Consider the following 20,026-nt stretch of genomic DNA (forward strand, 5'->3'; position numbering starts at 1 on the left):
GAGAATTCGTGTCAGCTTTCCCCAGATTGTTATACTTTCACAATTGTTTTAAAAAGTGCTAATTTTTATATATATTTATTTGTTATATAATTTGAAGGAAAGAAAGCCATCTCAACGTCTTTATCAATAAAATATTATTTTTACATTAAAATGTTGTTCTTAATTTGAAGGAAAGAAAGCCATCTCAACGTCTTTATCAATAAAATATTATTTTTACATTAAAATGTTGTTCTTAAGCTCAAACGAACTTTTTCTTTATTTTAGACGGTCGTTTCGACTAAGAATCTCTTAAAATATATTATTCTATTTCTAATGAGTTTCATAATCTTAAATTGCGAAATAGAACCCATGAAACTTTTTTTATTATTATTTCAAAACATATAAGAGCGTTATAAAAAAAAAAACAAAAACAAAATCCACAATAAGTTGGCAAAAACTTGTGTGAGACAGTCTCACGGATCGTATTTGTGATACAGATCTATTATTTGGTTTATTCATGAAAAAGTATTACTTTTTATGATAAGAGTATTACTTTTTATTATGAATATGGGTAAGGTTGACCCGTCTCACAGATTAAGATCCGTGAAACGGTGTCACATGATACTCACTCCCATAAGTTTATTGACGGTAATTTCGTCTAATTTTAATTCCAACTATAATATAATTGAGTATTTTATTGGAAAGACAAAATATCGACAAGGCGTATCTACAAGAATGTGTGGATGTCCAAGAAAGGACCTTATCTGGAGATGCCTGTGGTCGTGATCACATGGCCACACTCCCTTCATCTCTCGCCACTCTTCACACAAATACCAACTCCACCTTCAATCAACCCGCTCCCATGGCTTCCACCAGTACTACTCTGTCCCCGGTCACCACATCTCAGGTAATTGGCTGCTAAAAGCCATCCGACAATTCATTCTCATGCTTACTTTCCTACTGTACATGCGGGTTACTGCAGCTTTGCTCTCAGCTTTTTCTATGATCAGTTGTGCTCCAGCAAGAATGGGTTGAGCTCGCCTTCGCATATGACCCTTTTGAAGTGCGTGAGAAACGCCGCTGCGGGGGGGAAGGGTCAGCGGATGAAAGTCTCGTGCATGGCCACGAGCATTCCTGCGGATCGAGTGCCAGACATGGGGAAGAGGCAGCTGATGAATCTGCTGCTTCTGGGTGCGATTTCGCTTCCCTCTGTCGGGATGCTGTTGCCATATACATACTTCTTTGTTCCACCAGGGTAAACTGTTTGCCTTCTGATTAATTCTTTGTTTTTCTGCAGGTTTTTTTTTTATTTTATTTTATGAATTCTTGAGTGTTTAATTGTTCTAATGATTAACAAAGTATAAGCTGTTTAAAAATTTCGTTGGGTTAGTGAGGCTTGAATTGATAGTAGGGGGATATGTTTTTAGAGTACTTAGAGATGTTCTGCCAATGTGTTGTTTTAAATCTTCCATTTGTTGTTGATGAATTTGGATTCTTGAGAAATATGTTACAATTCCTAAGTGTTGCTACATGCATAATCAAGTTCTGTTTATTAGTTACACTCGACAATCTTCAAAATCATTGAAAACTCTTTTAAATAGAGAAATATAAAGCAGATAAGAAAATAAAAAATATCTTAACTCTCTATATGGCAAAAATAAACACAAGTTTATAAATCAAACTAAGATGTTCTAATTAGGACAAAAACTTGTGTGAGACGGTCTCACAGGTCATATTTTGTGATACAGATATCTTATTTGGGTCATCTATGAAAAAATATTACTTTTTATGTTAATAGTATTACTTTTTATTATAAATATCGGTAGGATTGACTCGTCTTACAGATAAAGATTCGTGAGACCGTCTCACAAGAGACCTATTCTCAATTAGTTCTCCCCCTATCTTCGTGATGGATACGATGTTCCCTCTGATATATCAACTTGTGTATTTTTCATCATGTATCATATCATTGCCTTCAAAATCCAAACTCAATATCCACGCTGATACCACTTGTTGATGTGGTTATCTCTTTTTTTTTTTCTAGTTTTCATGATTAGAGTGGTTAATAAAATAATACATAAAGCAAAATAATTAAACATGCAATTTTAACATGGTTTGGTCCAAAAGACTCGAGTCCACAAGGCCACGCCTAGTTAACAAGCAAATCCACAAAATATAAACAATTACAATATATAAGTATTTGTTGGAACAAACACGTTTAGTAGACTTCACTTGACGAATACCACTCGTTTTCAACTCTGCCTTGATCGAAAACCTTTGAAATTACGTATTGTTCTCATGAGAACTTTCAACTTCCTCTCCCCATGAATGAATAAGAGGCTCATCATATGTGTGTACCACCAAAAATTGTAAAGGTCTCGAAACAGAATGATAAAATGGAACTGTCAGTAGCTTATTACAGCAGATGTTGCAAAACAAAAAGGACAGTTTTGTTTTTCTTCCCAACTACTTATACTCTTTGAGAACAATATAATACTTAAAGCCGATGACCTCCCTCGACCACAAATGGCCACATTCGGTAATCTTCAAAATGATTGAACACTCTTTTATATAGAAGAACCCATCATATTCAAGATAGACATTATCTTTTTAAATATTGCATTATATATTTCAAAATAATGTCATTCAATATCTTCAACACATCACAAAACATATTAAAACAGTTAACTTTTTCATTTATCTCCTTGTCTTCAAATATTTCAAATCAATACTTTAAATTTTCTTGACAAATAATCTCAAATATAAAGTCAAACAAAATTAGATATAAGAGATTAGTTTACTATTTGATGTCTATCAACTTCTACTTTTTTGTGTAATTACTTTGGACATATACCAATTGGTGTACCAAGAACAGGTCTGGAGGTGCTGGTGGCGGTGTTGTTGCCAAGGATGCATTAGGAAACGATGTTATTGCATCGGAATGGATCAAGACCCATGGACCCGGTGATCGTACTCTCACGCAGGGATTGAAGGTAACTAATGTTTCTTAACTTTTAAGGGTCGGAGGATTTCGATGATAAATTTTATTTCTTGAATATTTAAGGGCTGATTTGCCTTTCAAAATATTTTTATATCTTTTCTTTATCATGCTGCTGTGACAAAGAGGTAGTTGCTTTATCGATGAAAAAGTCCCGACCAAGAAATCTGTCGTCAGATTGGCAGTGCTGCGTATAATTTCTCTGAAAATCTGAGTATCATCAACTTACCCCTGAAAATGAATGAAATTCTTGGTTTTCCTACTCACTAATGGATGCTTGTGGTTTTCAAGTAGCAAACATATGTAATATTGTACGCAACGAAGCACAAGTTTATTAATCGATATGTGGCCGTGGTCGAGATGTTTATATATTCCAATATTGATTGCTTCCTCTAGAATCATAGTGTCTTTTTATGTGATGTTATGAAATGCTATGGAATAAGAATATGATCGTTTTGAAAATTTATTTGTTGTTTTGAACTTCAGGGCGACCCTACGTACCTCGTTGTGGAGAAGGATAAAACACTTGCGACTTATGGCATCAATGCTGTGTGTACCCACCTTGGTTGTGTCGTGCCATGGAATAAGGCTGAGAACAAGTTCATCTGCCCTTGCCATGGATCACAATACAACAATCAAGGAAGAGTTGTTAGAGGACCAGCTCCTTTGGTAAGTTTGGACCAATCATCATCCGAAAATATAAAGTTCTCTGTATCATTCAGTTATCGTTGGCTTCCAAAATTTTGGCTTTATATGTTGAAACATTGGCCAAGTTAAAATAGAAAAAAACAAAGATTTTACTTATTTTTGGTTCGTTGGATGACGAACAACGCAGTTTTGTTTACAATCAGGGGCGGGTAAACAATCTGAAGGAACGTGTTATAAGTTCTTTCTTTCATTCTCAAGACTTAGCTTGTGTTTAGGGATGGAGCCAAGAAATGGAGAGGATGGTGGGCGAAACGAGCCGAGGGAACTTGAAATCATAAGAAAACACTAGACATAAAATTAAAAACAGTTTTCATGCCAAGGGGACCAACGCCCCCAGGCCACACAACCCCTTCCCTGCCATGTACATCCCTACATGTTTGGACTATGAATGGAGTGACAGATAGAATTGCTTGCCTTCGACTGATGTTCCATTACTAGTACACTGCCTAATGACTGAGATTTCTAACGACTGAGATTAAGACTAAAACTACCAGATCTTGCATAAGACTTTTTCTTATATTCACGTGTACTCCGCTTCATGGGCCGTCTTTCTATTTTTGTTTACATTTCACGCTGCTGACTAGTTCACCTTACTTCTGCGTGCAGTCATTGGCCTTGGTACATGCTGATGTTGATGAAGGGAAGGTAATATTTGTTCCATGGGTCGAAACAGATTTTAGAACTGGCGAAAATCCGTGGTGGGCATAAATCTTGTGATTGTGTAGAGCATTGGATGTCTCCAAGACAATCCTGAAGTCACCAGAATTTTAGCTAAAGAGCATTTCCTATTTAGTGGCATTTTGTGTTATACAATATATTCATGTATATCAGTGCATTTTTTAAAATCGCATCATGTTCAACTTCTGAAATACTATACAGATTATTATATGGCTGTTCAACAGATTCAGTGTAAGGTCCTTCAGAACTATAACAATTGGGACAAAATACAGAGGTCGAGTCTCAATTATCTGTCAAACTAGCTAAATGCCAGTTTATTTTCTTTATTAAACTTGAAAGTTAAGACTTCAAAAAATGGATTTTGTAATTAATTAAATAGTTATTTCATTTACTCATAAAAATTTTGTTTGTATCAGATGGTTTTCTCATTCAAATTTTTTACTTTCAACTACTTTAATTTATATGATGATAATCTACTAGTCCTTTTGTTGTTTTTTGAACTAAAAACTAAATTAAGAACATATATATAGATGATTATTAGCTACATATTTATACTAACATACCTCATAGATCAGTCAGCTGGGCTAAGGTCATTGCACCAACTATTGGCGAGAATAGGTGCCAAGCAGAATGTGTTGACAGTTCCTCATGGGAATGTTTGTAACATGTGTTGGGGGCATATGTGAGTACATGCAATCAGACAGCATGTGTGGGGAAAGATAGGTAGTTGCATGCCTATACAGAAAGTCAAGTAATACGACTACTGAAGGAACACATCATCATATTCATACCCACATGCTTGAGATCACATGTGTGGATATTTTCTAGAAGCTTGTAGAATGTTGTAGGGTCTAACCAACTAATATAATTGATTCCTTTATTTGTTAATTTGTTAAGCATAGTTTATCTTTCATGCCCTTGTATAAATACCAGTGTAATTCCTTCATTACGTAATATAGAGAAGCACTTCAAAATTCCCTCAACTATATTCTGTTCCTTTTGTTTTTCTCTCGTGGTATCAGAGCCATCAATGGCGGAAGCCACTTCTCACACCGAGTCCAGTGTATTCACCACCACCAACCCAAGTATCAATCCTCTGTTAGTAAACCCAGCAAATCAAATTAATGCTGTGAAATTGAACGATGACAACTTTCTTCTCTGGCAATTACAAATACTCTCAGGTATTCGAGGATTGGTTCTTGAGCATTTGCTTCGTGAAGATACGCCCATCCCACCCAAAATGATTGATGCTGGAGAATCGACTTTCACAGTGAATCCGATTTTTGTCACATGGAGCAGGCAAGATCAACTCCTTTTTTCTTTTCTATTAGCATCCATGGCGGAATGTGTTCAGAGTCAGATGATTGGCTGTAACACTACTGCGGAACTTTGGTTGCGCGTCACTCACCTGTTTGCCTCCAGATCGAAGGCTCGAGTAATGCAATTTAAGCTTCAATTGCAAACACTTAAGAAGGGTGGCCAAACCATGAAGGACTATCTTAGCAAGATGAAAACCTATGTTGATATGCTTGCAGCATGTGGTCATCCCATTTCTGAAGAAGATCATGTTCTTTATATTCTTGGGGGGGTGTAGGGATTGAATATGAATCGGTTGTTGTTCATATTACCTCCAGATCTGAATTTTTGTCTGCTACCAATGCTAGTGCACTATTTTTCGCTCATGAAGGGCGCATTGAATCTTACCATATCACTACAGACAACTCCATACCCACTGCTGCTGCTCATGTCACTACTTTCCCTCAATCCAGAGGCCGAGAGAATGTCTATACTCGCAACTCACATCGAGGCCGTGGCCGCTCTTTCAGAGTTGGTCGGAAGAATTGGAACCAGGGCAATGCCTGATCGAAATGTCAAATTTGTGGGTATTCCAATCATATTGCAGAGAAATGCTTTTATCGATTTGATAAAGAATTTGTTCCGCATCACAGAACTTCTGGCTCTTTCCAGTCTCGTTAGCACATGCGAGACACTAATTTTTCCCCTACAGCTGCAATGGCTATGAAACAACAGGAAGAGCTCAATGATGAATGGTGGTTCCCTGATTCGGGAGCTTCTCATCATGTCACAACAACCAAAAACACGAAGGCTATAAATGTCTTAGTACGGATGGGAGGATTTATGTTACTCGTCATGTTAAATTTGATGAAGTTGTCTTCCCTTTTTCTCGCAATCCACCCTCACTGAACAGTTCTTCTCCTACATGCTCCTCAACTCCTCTCTTGTTATCCACTCCACCTTCCTTTATTTCTCCACTTCCTCCTTCTTCACATTCGTCTGATACACCTACTGCTTCTTATGATCACCTTGGTTCAGCACAAGAATGCTCTGAGTCTCCTCTGTCCATCGACAATTGTTCACCCCCTAGTCTAAATAACCTACAAAATTCTGATCTGTTACCAGTAAACAGTCATCATATGGTTACTAGATCCAAAGCTGGAATTTTCAAGACTAAAGTCCTTGTGGCACATCAATCCTTTGATGGAGTACCTGTTCATCTTCGTGATGCCTTATCAAGTGCAGCATGGCACAATGCTATGTGTGAGGAGTATTATGCCCTCATGCGCAATCACACCTGGTCATTAGTTACTCCTCCAGCTAATGCGTCTATAATTGGTTGCAAGTGGGTCTTTAAACTCAAGACTAACTCTGATGGTTCCATTGCTCGTCATAAGGCTCGACTTGTTGCCAAGGATTACTCTCAAGTGGCTGGTTTTGATTTCTCTGAAACATTCAATCCAGTTGTCAAACCTACTACAATTCGCCTTGTCCTTACCATTGCCTTGACCAAGCAATGGTCCATTCATCAACTAGATGTTAACAACGCCTTCCTTAATGGCTCTCTCTCTGAGATCATTTATATGCAACAGCCTCCAGATTTGAACACACGAAGAATGATTCCACCTTGGTTTGCAGATTACATAAGGCTATCTATGGCCTTAAACAAGCGCCCCGTGCTTGGTTTGACAAACTCAAATCAGCCCTACAACAGATGGGCTTCTCTGCCTCGAAAGCTGATCCCTCGTTATTTCTTCGATCATGTTCTGTCTCTACTATTTATATTCTTGTATACGTGTATGACATAATTGTAACAGGAAGTGACTCCAATACTATTACCGCTCTCATCAACAAGCTGGACAGCCAGTTCTCACTCAAAAATTTAGGCAACTTATCCTATTTCTTGGGTATTGAAGTCTCCAAACTTTCAGATGGGTCCTTCTTTCTTTGTCAAACCAAATATGTTCAAGATCTTCTTATCAAAACAAAAATGAGCACTGCCAAGTCTCTGCCAACTCCTATGATTACTAGTCTCAAACTCACGGCCAAGGAAGGTGATCCGTTTGATGATGTCAAACTATATAGAAGTACAGTTGGTGCCTTGCAATATCTCACCATTACCAGGCCAGACATCGCCTTCAGTGTAAACAAGGTCTGACAATTCATGCAAAATCCTCTTCAAACACACTGGAAAGCTGTCAAAAGAATCCTTCGATATCTTACTGGTTCTATTCAGTTTGGGATTCATCTTACGGCATGTGCACGATTATCTCGCAAGAGATTTTGTGATGCAGATTGGGGAAATGATCCAGATGATCGTCGCTCCACCTCTGGCTTCTGCTGCTTCATTGGTCATTCTCCCATTGTTTGGAGTTCCAAGAAACAACAAGTTGTCTCTCGATCTAGTACCGAAGCTGAATATCAGAGTTTGGCTCATGCTACAGCTGAGTTGCTTTGGCTTCGATCCCTCCTAACAGATCTACATGTTCCCCTGGATGATATCCCAACTCTCTGTTGTGACAATATGAGTACCATTGCTCTTAGTGCTAATCCTGTCCAACATTCCAAGACAAAACACTTTGAGCTTGACTTATACTTTGTTCAAGAAAAGGTTCTCTCCAATGCTCTATTTGTTCGTCACGTTCCGTCTTGTGATCAGATTGTAGATGTTCTTACCAAACCTTTATCTGCTGCCAGCTTTATCAAGTTTCGATCCAAGCTTAGCGTTGTGCTAAATCCCTCGCTAAGCTTGCGGGGGCAGTTCAAGTAATACGTCTACTAAAGGAACACATCATCACATTCTTACCCACATGCTTGAGATCACATGCGTGGATATTTTCTAGAAGCTTGTAGAATGTTGTAGGGTCTAACCAACTAACAGAATTGATTCCTTTATTTGTTAATTTGTTAAGCATAGTTTATCTTTCATGCCCTTGTATAAATACCCATGTAATTCCTTCATTACGTAATATAGAGAAGCACTTCAAAATTCCCTCAATTATATTCTGTTCCTTTTATTTTTCTATCGTGGTATTAGAGCCATCAATGGCGGAAGCCACTTCTCACACTGAGTCTAGTGTATTCACCACCACCAACCCAAGTATCAATCCTCTGTTAGTAAACCCAGCAAATCAAATTAATGCAGTGAAATTGAACGATGACAACTTTCTTCTCTGGCAATTACAAATACTCTCAGGTATTTGAGGATTGGGTCTTGGGCATTTGCTTCGTGAAGATACGCCCATCCCACCCAAAATGATTGATGCTGGAGAATCGACTTTCCCAGTGAATCCGATTTTTGTCACATGGAGCACGCAAGATCAACTCTTTTTTTCTTTTCTATTAGCATCCATGGCGGAATGTGTTCAGAATCAGGTGATTGGCTGTAACACTTGAATTGTAAACCAACGGAAATCACTACACTTGTGGCATAATCCTCCTAACTCAATCATACGGACCGTGAAGCAACACCTCGAGACCAATCCTAGGATACTATGGCAATGATTCAAACTCCAATGACGCCTCAAAACAATGAAGCAAATCATACAACGTAACTCAAATTGTGAACACGACATTTTGACACCAATATGTTTCCTACGACTTCTAATGCAACCAAGAACCTATCGACACAAAACAAAGCACCAAAAATCATCCCAAATTCATACTCACAATACTTAAACGCATCAGCGATCACCCAACGGTTCCCAACGAAGCCTGCAACAAATAAACTTCAAGAACACGTCAAGAACACATTTTCAGAAAATTACAGTTGAGCAGTCCCACGAAAACGATCATAACTCACTCGTTTCTGGTCCAAAAATTACGAATTTACTGTCAAATCAAAGTTATCGAAAAGTAATATGTTTTATATGTTGAAATTTTTCTCAAAAAGTTGACCAAATTTTCGCAGGAATCGAAATGACAACAGAATTCGGGTTTCCAGATCTAAAATCATTTCAAAATAGATCTAACCAATTTTTGCTCAAACTTTGCACAACATACATGAATTTTTACACATAATAAACATAAGAACATGTACTATAATGAGATCGATGCATAAACTAAAGAATATACATGCCTTTTGGTATTTAAAATTACCGAATTGACGATACCGAAGCGGGAAGGATGCGAGGGTTGATCCAGGACGAACGTGGCACGATTTTATATGAAGAAAACGAACAAGAATTGCTGGAAAATACAGAGAAGAGGGGAACTCGAGAAAACCTAAGTTTTGCTCTCAAAAAAAATTGAAATGAAATGAAAGGGAGAATTGTGTGTGTTGTGTATGTGTGTGTGGGTGATAATGTGTGTGCGCGTGTGTTTGTAGGTAATTAGGGGTAATTATGTGCTAAATTAATAATTAACAACTAATTAAAATACTAACATTCCTCTAAATTTAAATAAAATCTCTTGATTTAAAATAAAATGTACAATTGGCAAATCTTTAAAACTTTAAAGTCAGAAAATCACCTAATAATTAAATTAGACTTTAAATATGATAAAACTAAATAAATCATTTAAAATGCCACAATCCTAACTTAAAATAAAATACCACATTTTAAAATCGCCAAAATCGTCGACAGTCTCTTTTCCTCGATCCTGCATCGAATAATCGCCTGAAACATGAAGCTCAAGAAAATATTTTAACGTGCATCACATAAACATAAATAATTTAAAATAATGCAATTTCATAAATCATGCATCACTAAAATCATTTTAAACTTAAATAAATAATTTAACAATTAAATAAATACATGGGTTTTACGTGTACTGAATTTGGGCGTTACACTCGAGCTCTTCCAGGCCATGACTCAGACCCACCAGAGTCTGGTCCAACGACTGGAGTCACCCTCGCACTGTCGGCTCCCCCTATCATGCGATCTACCCGACACCTTGAACAAACCTCTCGATCCGGACGATTCCCTTGTAAGCTCGACAACTAGAGACTCCAGCACCTAACATATCTTGATCCTCGACATGAGCAGCCCCATCAGGACCTAATACTTGCAGCCCCTTGCATCATAAAACGTGAGTTGAATGCATAAACATGTGGATTTCATGAACAAATCGAAAGCATAAACGTAAAACCGTGCAAGGATCGAGCATTATACATATAAAGCACACATATCAGCCTAAATACAGTATGAATGATATAAAAATGAAGATACATGGCGTGCCTTGATGATTATACACTTGAAAGCTCGAAGAACTATGCGCGGGACGTGAACCAGAGAGGCGGGGAGGAAGATTTCTTTGAAAACTGAAGGGGCCGAGGGTTTGCTGTGGTTTTGCTGCTGAAAAAAAGGGGAGTATGTTGATGGAGGGGGAGGGACGGCTGCTAGGGTATTATTAGGTTTAAGGTTAGTTTAGGGTAGTGTTTAAATAAAATGTCAAGCATTAATGAGCCCTAAATTGATTTTAAAAGGATTAAAAGGGTTTTGAGCCCATTAAGTATTAAAACAAACCCAACAAGCCCAATAACACTCTCGAAAAATAATTTTTTTTGTTATGTTATTTAAAAATATTACCCGAACCCTCAAAAAGTATCCTAATTTGCTAAAATTTGTGTACCGGTTAATATAGCTCGGCGAGTAAAATACCCAACCAAGACCTATTTTCAAAAAGCATACTTAAAAACACCCCATAGTAAATAATTAAAATTAATTATTCAATAAAAATATTTTTCCTTATTGTCCCCGGTCTTTGTTACTCGTTCGAGCATAAATGCAACTTAAAATTCAAATGCATGAAACTTTAAAATACACATGAAACAACATCTAACCATGCAATATTCATGCATTAGATGCATTGAAATCATTAAACATGTATTTTGTAAAACCCTAGATTGCTTGCAGTCGGATTACGTAGCTCGAATTTCCTAAACCTTATAATTTTCCCCCCTTAAATTGAATTTCGTCCTCAAATTTAAAATGTACCGAATAACTCTGGGTAGCGACACCTCATCTTGGTTTCAATCTCCCATGTAGCCTCCTCCTCATAATGAGTCAGCCACTTGACTTTGACCACGTGGATCACCTTGTTCCGAGGCCTCCTCTCCAGCGTATCCAATATCTGAGTGGGTCTCTCCTTATAAGACAGGTTCGGTGTCAACTGAAGTGGTGCATAGTTCAACACATACGAAGGATTCGATATGTCCTTCCGCAACATAGAGACATGGAATACATCATGAACTCCCGCCAGATTTGATGGTAACGCAACTCCGTGTGCGAGTGTCCCAACTCTCTCCAGGATATCGAACGGTCCTATGAATCTAGGACTGAGCTTGCCCTTCTTCCCAAATCTCATCACACCTTTCATTGGTGCAACCTTCACGAACACCTGATCCCTTACGGCAAACTCAAGATCTCTGCGCCACTGATCTGTGTAACTCTTCTGTCGGCTCTGTTCAGTTTTCATTCTATCTCGAATCTTGACCACTAACTCAGCAGTCTGACTGAAAATATTTGGTTCCATCTCTGCCCTCTATCATACCTCGTCCGAATACATTGGGGATCTGCACTTCCTCCCATATAATGCCTCATATATGGATCCATACTGATCGATGCCTGATAATTGTTGTTGTACGTGAACTCCACGAGAGGTAACTTCGGCTCCCAGCTACCCTGTAAGTCGATTATGTAAGGTATGAGTAGGTCCTCAAGAATCTAAATCACCCTCTCTAACTGTCCGTCGGTCTGAGGGTGGAAGGCAGTATGGAATAGCAGATTAGTACCCAATGCATGATGTAGACTCTTCCAAAAGACAGACGTAAATCTCGGATCCCTGTCGGACACAATCGACACTGGAATCCCATGCAGCCTAACTATATATGTCATGTACAGCTCTGCATAATGAGTCATGCTGAAAGTCTTCCTGATCAGTAGAAAGTGTGTTGATTTAGTGATTCGATCGACTATCACCCAAATAACATTATACCCACCAGTCGTCCTCAGAAGCCCTGTTACAAATTCCATGGTAATGTTCTCCCATTTCCACTCGGGAATAGGGTGTGGTCTCAGCTTCCCTATAGGTCTCGGATGCTCAGTCTTAACCTGCTGACAAGTCAAACACTCGGGGACGAAATGCAGAATATCTCTCTTCATTCCCGGCCACAAATAATGGACTGAAGATCCTTCTACATCTTCGTACCCCCTGAATGGATAGAGTACGGGGTGATATAGTCCTCGCTCAATCTTTATTCTCTCAGGGAATCAGTGTTAGGAACCCACAGTCGGTCATGATACCTTACTATGTCGTCCACAAATGTATATAACCTCCGGCCCTTAGCTTTATCACTAAGTCTCCACTTCTGTAACTGCTCGTCAGAAGTCTGCCATGCTCGGATCATGTCCCTCAATGTCGACTACACTGTTAGGGTAGAAAGATTAGGGGCGATGCCCTTGAAATAAACTACAAGCTCAAACCTCTGAATCTCTGCTTGCAACGGTCTTTCTACTGACAACTGAGTAATCACTGCAGTCTTCCTTCACTAGCTCTATCCACCTCCATTGTCATCAGTAAGTAAATTAGCTTTACCTGGATGGTAGCTAATGTCGTAGTCATAATCCTTCACTAGCTCTAGCCACCTCCGTTGTCTCATGTTCAGCTCTTTCTGTGTGAAAAAGTACTTCAGACTCTTGTGATCAGTGAAGATCCTACACTTCTCCCCATACAAGTAATGTCTCCAAATTTTTAGGGCGAAAACTATTGATGCTAGCTCGAGGTCATGAGTCGGATAATTCTTCTCATGAACCTTCAGCTGTCTGGACGCGTAGGAAATAACTCTGTCATGCTGAATCAGAACGGCGCCCAAACCGAGTTTCGAAGCATCACTACAAAATCTCCTTGCCATGATGGCATATCTAAAACTGGTGTTGTAGTCAACGCCTGCTTCAGCCTGTCAAAACTCTCCTGGTATTCGGGTCCCCGAAAAAACTTCATATTCTTCTTCATCAAGGTGGTCAATGGCACCGCGATGGAAGAAAAACCCTGTAAGAACCTCCAATAAATACCCTGCTAAACCCAAGAAACTGTGGATCTCTGTCACAATCTTAGGCACTGGCCAATCCCGAGTACCTCTACCTTACTGGGATTTACCTCTACTCCATCTCGGGATACAATGTGGCCCAAGAATGTCACTCTGTCAAACCCGAACTCGCACTTACTGAACTTGGCAAATAGCCATTTGTCATGTAAAGTCTGCAGTACGGTCCTCAGATGCTAACTGTGCTCATATCTGCTTCTCGAGTAGATCAGGATGTCGTCTATGAAAACTATGACGAACTGATCCAAATATGGTTGAAACACGTGATTCACGAGATCCATGAAGATCCCTGGTGCGTTAGTCAGACCGAAGGACATCACCAAAATCTCATAGTGCCAATAACACGTCCTGAATGCCGTCATATGGACGACAGAATCTCTTACTTTCAGCTGATGGTATCCAGATCGGAGGTCTATCTTCGAGAATACTGATGCTCCCTGAAGCTGATCAAATAAATCCTCGATCCTGGGAAGTGGATACTTGTTCTTGACTGTGACACGGTTCAGCTCTCTGTAATCAATGTAGAGCCGCATGCTGCCATCTTTCTTCTTAACAAACAGTACCAGTGCGCCCCATGGAGGAAAGATAGGGCGGATGAAACCCTTATCTAGAAAATCATGTATCTGATCTTTCAGTTCTTTCATCTCTGCAGGTGCTAGAAAATAGGGTGCCTTAGATATATGCACGGTACCTGGCATGAGCTCAATAGAAAATTCCACCTCCCTGTCCAATTGAATGCCTGAAACATCGTCAGGGAAAACACTAGGGAAATCTCTGGTTACTTCGACCTCCACTAATCTATGGCTGATGGCTCGGTCACTGACACAATACTGGCCGAGAATGCCTGGCAACCTCTCTTCACGAGTTTCCTTGCACATATGCAAGAAATTATGTGCGGCATATGCTTATGTCTGGCTGCCTCAAATACAAATGGCTTACCGCTGGGCGGCCGGACAGATACTGAACTCTGTCGAAAATCTATGATAGCTCCGTTCGAGAAAATCCGATCCATACCCAAAATGATATCGAACTCCGGCAATGGTAGCACGATCAAATCTGTCTGCACCGCATTATTCTATAACTGAAGCTCCAATCTCTTCACTATCTGTGAGGTAAACATATGATCCCCGGAAAGAATCGATACTCTAAAACGCAAATCCATCGCCTCGGGTATGATTCCTAGTCGCTTAACGAATGACCCGGATATAAACGAATGTGTAGCTCCGAAGTCTAGCAATACATATGTGGCTACACCTGAAATATATATCCGTTCTGCGACAAATCATACCTTCAAATCTGGTCACGTTGAAACTTAAGAAATTTTCTACCAGCAATTATCCCAAAATCGTCAAAAAAAAATTAATGATTTACCTCTTGTACACCATCAAAAATCTAGAATTTTTATCTCAAAAATGTTGGAGTTTGCATTAGGCCCTTAAAGTTTTGAATTATTTACAATTTTGCCCTAAAATTCTCAAAAATTGCATTTTCGTCCCCAATAGATTTCGAATTTAGCCCCAAATAATTCCTTAAAATTCTCGAAATTTAATAATTGGATCCCACAAAAATTTGAAAAGTTCGACAATACTCCTTAAAATTACGATTTTTTCAAGTAAGTCCTTAAAATTCCTAACTCATTTAACTCAATCCTTAAGTCCAACTAGGTAGCGTGTGCAACTTAATTTATTCTAGGTTCTCAATTCCAAAGTAATTCACACAATAATCAAACCACACAATGCAATCAAGGCGGTAAATACATATAAATTAAGTGTAAAAGTTACCAGTGATCAAAGTAGACTCAGGCTCAGCCTCTGCCTCCTCAGCATGCATCACGTAGGCCCTGCCAGTAATGGGGCCCTGATTCCTCGGGCATTCTGCTACTTTATAACCCTCTTCTTTGCATATGAAGAACCTGAAAGTCCCCCACATACACTTTTTATAGTGAAGTTTTTGTACTATTTGCACGGCGGTCTTCTTTCCGGCTTAGGAGCCCCTGATGCTTGGGGTGGCCGCTTCAGTCCAGGCCTCTTGAGCTGACCCTGGGGCTTCTGCTACCCCTGCTGCCTCGGTGGCCCTGAATATTGCTTCTTTTGCGGCTGTTTGCTAGCTTGAGTCTGATGTCATCGTGTCATCGTATTACTCCCAACCAACTCTCATCCTTCATATATGTCATTATATTCATCACTTAATAAAATTATGCATATACGTAAAAAAATTTTAAAATCAAGCATGCGACGTATTTGTTTCATAATTACATAAAAAGTCATATACGTGATAACATAAACATTTAAAACATGAAACTCGTGTTCAGGGCACTGCCAGGACTACTAACTCAACCCGAAGATGACCACGCTTAAATCATAACTCAGATATTCCTAATCAAGCTAAGGTCGGTCATAACGACGTATTAATACCCAACGAGGTAATAACACTTAAAATAAGAGCTCCTAAAACTCTGGACCAGTGCCTAGGCGTAGACACTGTGGCGCTGTGGCGCTTGATTAGCACCTAGCCGCCACGGCATCAGCACTGCATGTTCGAAGACCAAGCTCTGTGGCGCCTAAAGGGCAGCGCCGCGGCGCTAACCCTGCGATAGAAAAATTCCAAGCCCTTCTGTGCCACCTTCTACCCTACTCCCAACCAACCCGAGCCAGCCTGAAACCAACAGTTCTAGACCACCCTAGGACCCTCCTGGACCGACTTAACCCAAGCTCACAGCCCCATGCACGTTGTAAGGCGCAAACACTTCACTAAAGCTCGAAGAACTACGCGCGGGACGTGAACTGAAGAGGCGGGGATGAAGCTTTCTTTGAAAACTGAAGGGGCCGAGGGTTTTCTATGGTTTCACTGCTGAAAACTCAAGGGGAGGCTACTGATGGAGGGGGAGGACGGCTGCTAGGGTATTATTAGGTTTAGGGTTAGTTTAGGGTAGTGTTTAAATAAAATACCAAGCACTAACGGGCCCTAAATTGAATTTTAAAAATATTAAAATGGTTTTGAGCCCATTAAATATTAAAACAAACCCAACAAGCCCGATAGCACTCCCGAAAATTATTTTGTTTTGGTATGTTCTTAAAAATATTACTCGAACTCTCAAAAAGTCTCCTGATTCGCTAAAATTTGCGTACATGTTAAAAATATAGCCCGTGAGTAAAAATACCCAACCAAGGTTCATTTTAAAAAATCATACTTAAAACAACCCATTTAAATAATTAAAATTAGATATTCAATAAAAATATTTTTCATGGTTGTCCCCGGTCTCCGTTACTCGTTCGAGCGTGAAATGCAACTTAAAACTCTAAAACATGAAACTTTAAAACACTCATGCAACAACACTTAACCATGCGATATTCATGTATTAAATGCATAGAAATCATTAAACCATATTTTATAAAACCATAGATTGCATGCAGTCGGGTTACGTAGCTTGAATTTCCTATATCTTACAAAAAATTTAGTAGAATTTTAAATTAAAAAGTGAGGTAAGTTTCAGTGATTCATCACATAAAAGAGCAATGTGGCTTGTCTTCAAGTAAACAAGCAGCGACAACTATCTACAAAGACAACGTGACATGTTTCCCGCAGCTAAAGGATGAATACATCAAAGGTGATAGAACAAAGCATATATCCCCAATTTTTTTTGCACTCATGATTTGCAGAAAAGAGGTAATATTAAAATTCATCAAATTTGTTCGATAATTTGGACTATCTTTTCACGAAATCAATGCCACGTCAACTTTTGAGAAATTGATATACAAGATTGGGATGCGGTGGCTTAATGATATCAAATGATGTTTGCAACAAGGAGAGTTAATCCGAATTGTACTATTTTCCTTTTGTCCATGACTTTTCCCATGTGGTTTTTCATGAGATTTTGAACGAGACAGTTAACCACCCACGAAGAATGTTGTACTCTTTATCCTTCACAAGGTTTTATCCCATTGGGTTTTTCTGGTAAGGTTTTAACGAGTCACGTTCATAGAAGGACATCTAAGGGAAGTGTTGCAATATTATGTATGTCAAGATAATCAAAGATTAGGTAATCATATATTTTGGAGTTGGTAGAACATTGTAATCATATATCAATTCATTTTGATATCATAATTACCTTATCGATAATTTCTTGTACCTATATATATGTCATTCATGTAACCCTTTTGATATATTGAATTTTCTTGTTTTACTTGACTTTGCTTGGAAATCTATCTCGTTAGTACAATATTAAATTTATGGACATTGTACATCAGATGCGTGTTTAAGCCCAAATTAATACCCTTTAAAATTAGTTGGTGATCCAATTAAATAAATTAATGTTTTTACTCCACTATTAAACAAAAGTCGTGTTTTCTCCACTACCTTCCCCCTCAACTGATCATTAAAAATAAAATATAAGAACTTTTATGAAACGTTCTCACGAGTTAATTTTTGAAAAAATATTCTATTTGGATTACCCATGAAAAAGTAATATTTTTTGTGCCAAAGATATTATTTTTTATTGTAAATATGGTCATAGTTGATCCGTCTCACGACTAAAGATATATGAGACCGTCTCACAAGAGACCTATTTAAAATAAAAATAAGTTAAAATTTTTAAACAAAATTAGGATGGTATATATTGATAATTTATTATTCAATTATTCGGATTATAAAATATGGTATTTCTAACCAATTACCATTTATCATCCTATATTATAATTCAATATTATAACAATGTCACACTCGGCGTTCCAGTAAAACATGACTAACAAAACTTAGGGATGTAAATGAACCGAACTGTTCGCGAGCTTTTCGGATATCGGCTCGTTAAAAAGCTCGTTCGGGCTCATTCGTTAAGCTTATCGAGCCGAGCCCGAGCCTTACTTTGGGCTCGACAATTTTGTGGAGCCGAGCTTGAGATTAATGATGTTCGGCTCGTTAGCTCGTGAAGATATTCGATAATAGGTTCGTGAGCTCAAAATTGAGCTCGGCTCGTTTAGCTGGCTCGTGAGCTCGAGCTCGAGCTCTCGAGCTCGGCTCGTTTAAGTGGTTCACGAGCTCGGCTCGTTTAGGTAGATCGTGAGCTCGAATTTGAGATAATTAATGAGTTATAATATTAAAATAATTATGTATGATAAATAATAATAAATTAAAATTTAAAAATTATATTAAAAATGTGAATGTTATGGCAATAATGGCATATTCCCGTAACCTCATCCTCATCTATTCCAAATCCCAAACCCTAGTCGGCTATTCCCGTAACCTCACCTATTCCCCTCGAATCCGTGCCTCCCGACCTCCGCCCGCCGTCGCCGAGGGTCTCCGGTCGTAGCCCAGGTCTGGTCGATCATTATCGAAGCAGAAATCGGTAGATTTGAGCGTGTATAGGTAGCGAGACCCCTTTCCCGTCCACCTCTAAACCGCGTACGATTTCCGACGATTCTCCGTTCTTCCGCCGGCGCCGAGGGCTGAAAATCCTTTTACCGTCTGGGTCGACTTTGATTGAGGCGTGAATCGAGAGTTTGGAGATCGTATAGGTCGCGAACCCTAGCTCTGATTCTGGTTTGGTTTCATCTCCAAATACAGTGGGCAAAACAATTAGAGACAAAAGTTCAAAAGTTTCAGCCTCTCAGATGTGTTTGAATATTGCTGCTACGGCAATGAATTTAGTCTACTTAAGAAACTCATATTTGTTGGATTGTTAATTCAATGATATAAATATCTATTAATGCAATGATATAAATTAATTCTAGCATATGCACTCTCACTCCGTAGAAATTAATTCTAGCGTGTGTAGAGACAAAAGTTCAAAAGTTTCAATCTGTTATTGCTGCAATGCTGCTACGGCAATGAATCTAGCGTATGCACTCTCACTCCTAATTAATTCTACATATGATTATACGTATATAATCTTATTATTTAAAAATATTATGGTTTGAAATTAATTATACTTTAAAGTAAATATATAAAAAAAAATTAAAATATTTTAATATAATAAACTGAATATCAGACATCAAAGACAACCGACTAGATATCTAATGTCGCCGCATAGAAGAACCTTAGCATTGTGAGGTCCAAAAATACAAGGACACATACGTGATACATTATATAGTATCATATTATAATATGATATGGTCCAAAATTATATAGGCCTACGTAATTCTTTATATTTATATATATATATAATATTCATTTATTCAAAATTCTAAAGTGTATCTTACAGAAATTACAATGTTATAACACTAGTAGAAAAATCGGATTTTACTTCGACAGGCTTTACTTCGGCAATAATAAATTACGAAGTAATACATTACCAATAACTTCAGTAATAACACAAGCGAAGTAAA

General features: G+C 38.5%; 2 protein-coding genes and 1 long non-coding RNA gene across 3 annotated transcripts; 1 reads left to right on the forward strand and 2 right to left on the reverse strand.

The window, feature by feature from the left end:
• Positions 1-692: 692 nt before the first annotated feature.
• On the forward strand, positions 693-4,586 carry LOC140833978 (cytochrome b6-f complex iron-sulfur subunit 2, chloroplastic). Its single transcript, XM_073198531.1, has 5 exons — positions 693-886; positions 990-1,234; positions 2,855-2,972; positions 3,464-3,646; positions 4,292-4,586. Exons 1-5 carry the CDS (start codon positions 770-772, stop codon positions 4,391-4,393), a joined length of 765 nt encoding a protein of 254 aa, XP_073054632.1. The 5' UTR covers positions 693-769; the 3' UTR covers positions 4,394-4,586.
• Positions 4,291-6,444, reverse strand: LOC140833979 (uncharacterized). Its single transcript, XR_012118625.1, has 2 exons — positions 4,927-6,444; positions 4,291-4,694 (listed from the first exon to the last, which is right to left on the reverse strand). It is a non-coding gene; the product is annotated as an uncharacterized lncRNA (long non-coding RNA).
• Positions 6,445-8,701: 2,257 nt separating this feature from the next.
• LOC140835424 (uncharacterized) lies at positions 8,702-14,581 on the reverse strand. The gene is made up of 7 exons (XM_073200917.1): positions 14,184-14,581; positions 13,084-13,162; positions 12,904-12,989; positions 12,580-12,811; positions 11,596-12,061; positions 9,207-9,373; positions 8,702-8,770 (listed from the first exon to the last, which is right to left on the reverse strand). Exons 1-7 carry the CDS (start codon positions 14,579-14,581, stop codon positions 8,702-8,704), a joined length of 1,497 nt encoding a protein of 498 aa, XP_073057018.1.
• Positions 14,582-20,026: the final 5,445 nt, after the last annotated feature.

Source organism: Primulina eburnea, chromosome 6 (genome assembly GCF_022965805.1).
Source record: "Primulina eburnea isolate SZY01 chromosome 6, ASM2296580v1, whole genome shotgun sequence".
Taxonomy (NCBI): domain Eukaryota; kingdom Viridiplantae; phylum Streptophyta; class Magnoliopsida; order Lamiales; family Gesneriaceae; genus Primulina; species Primulina eburnea.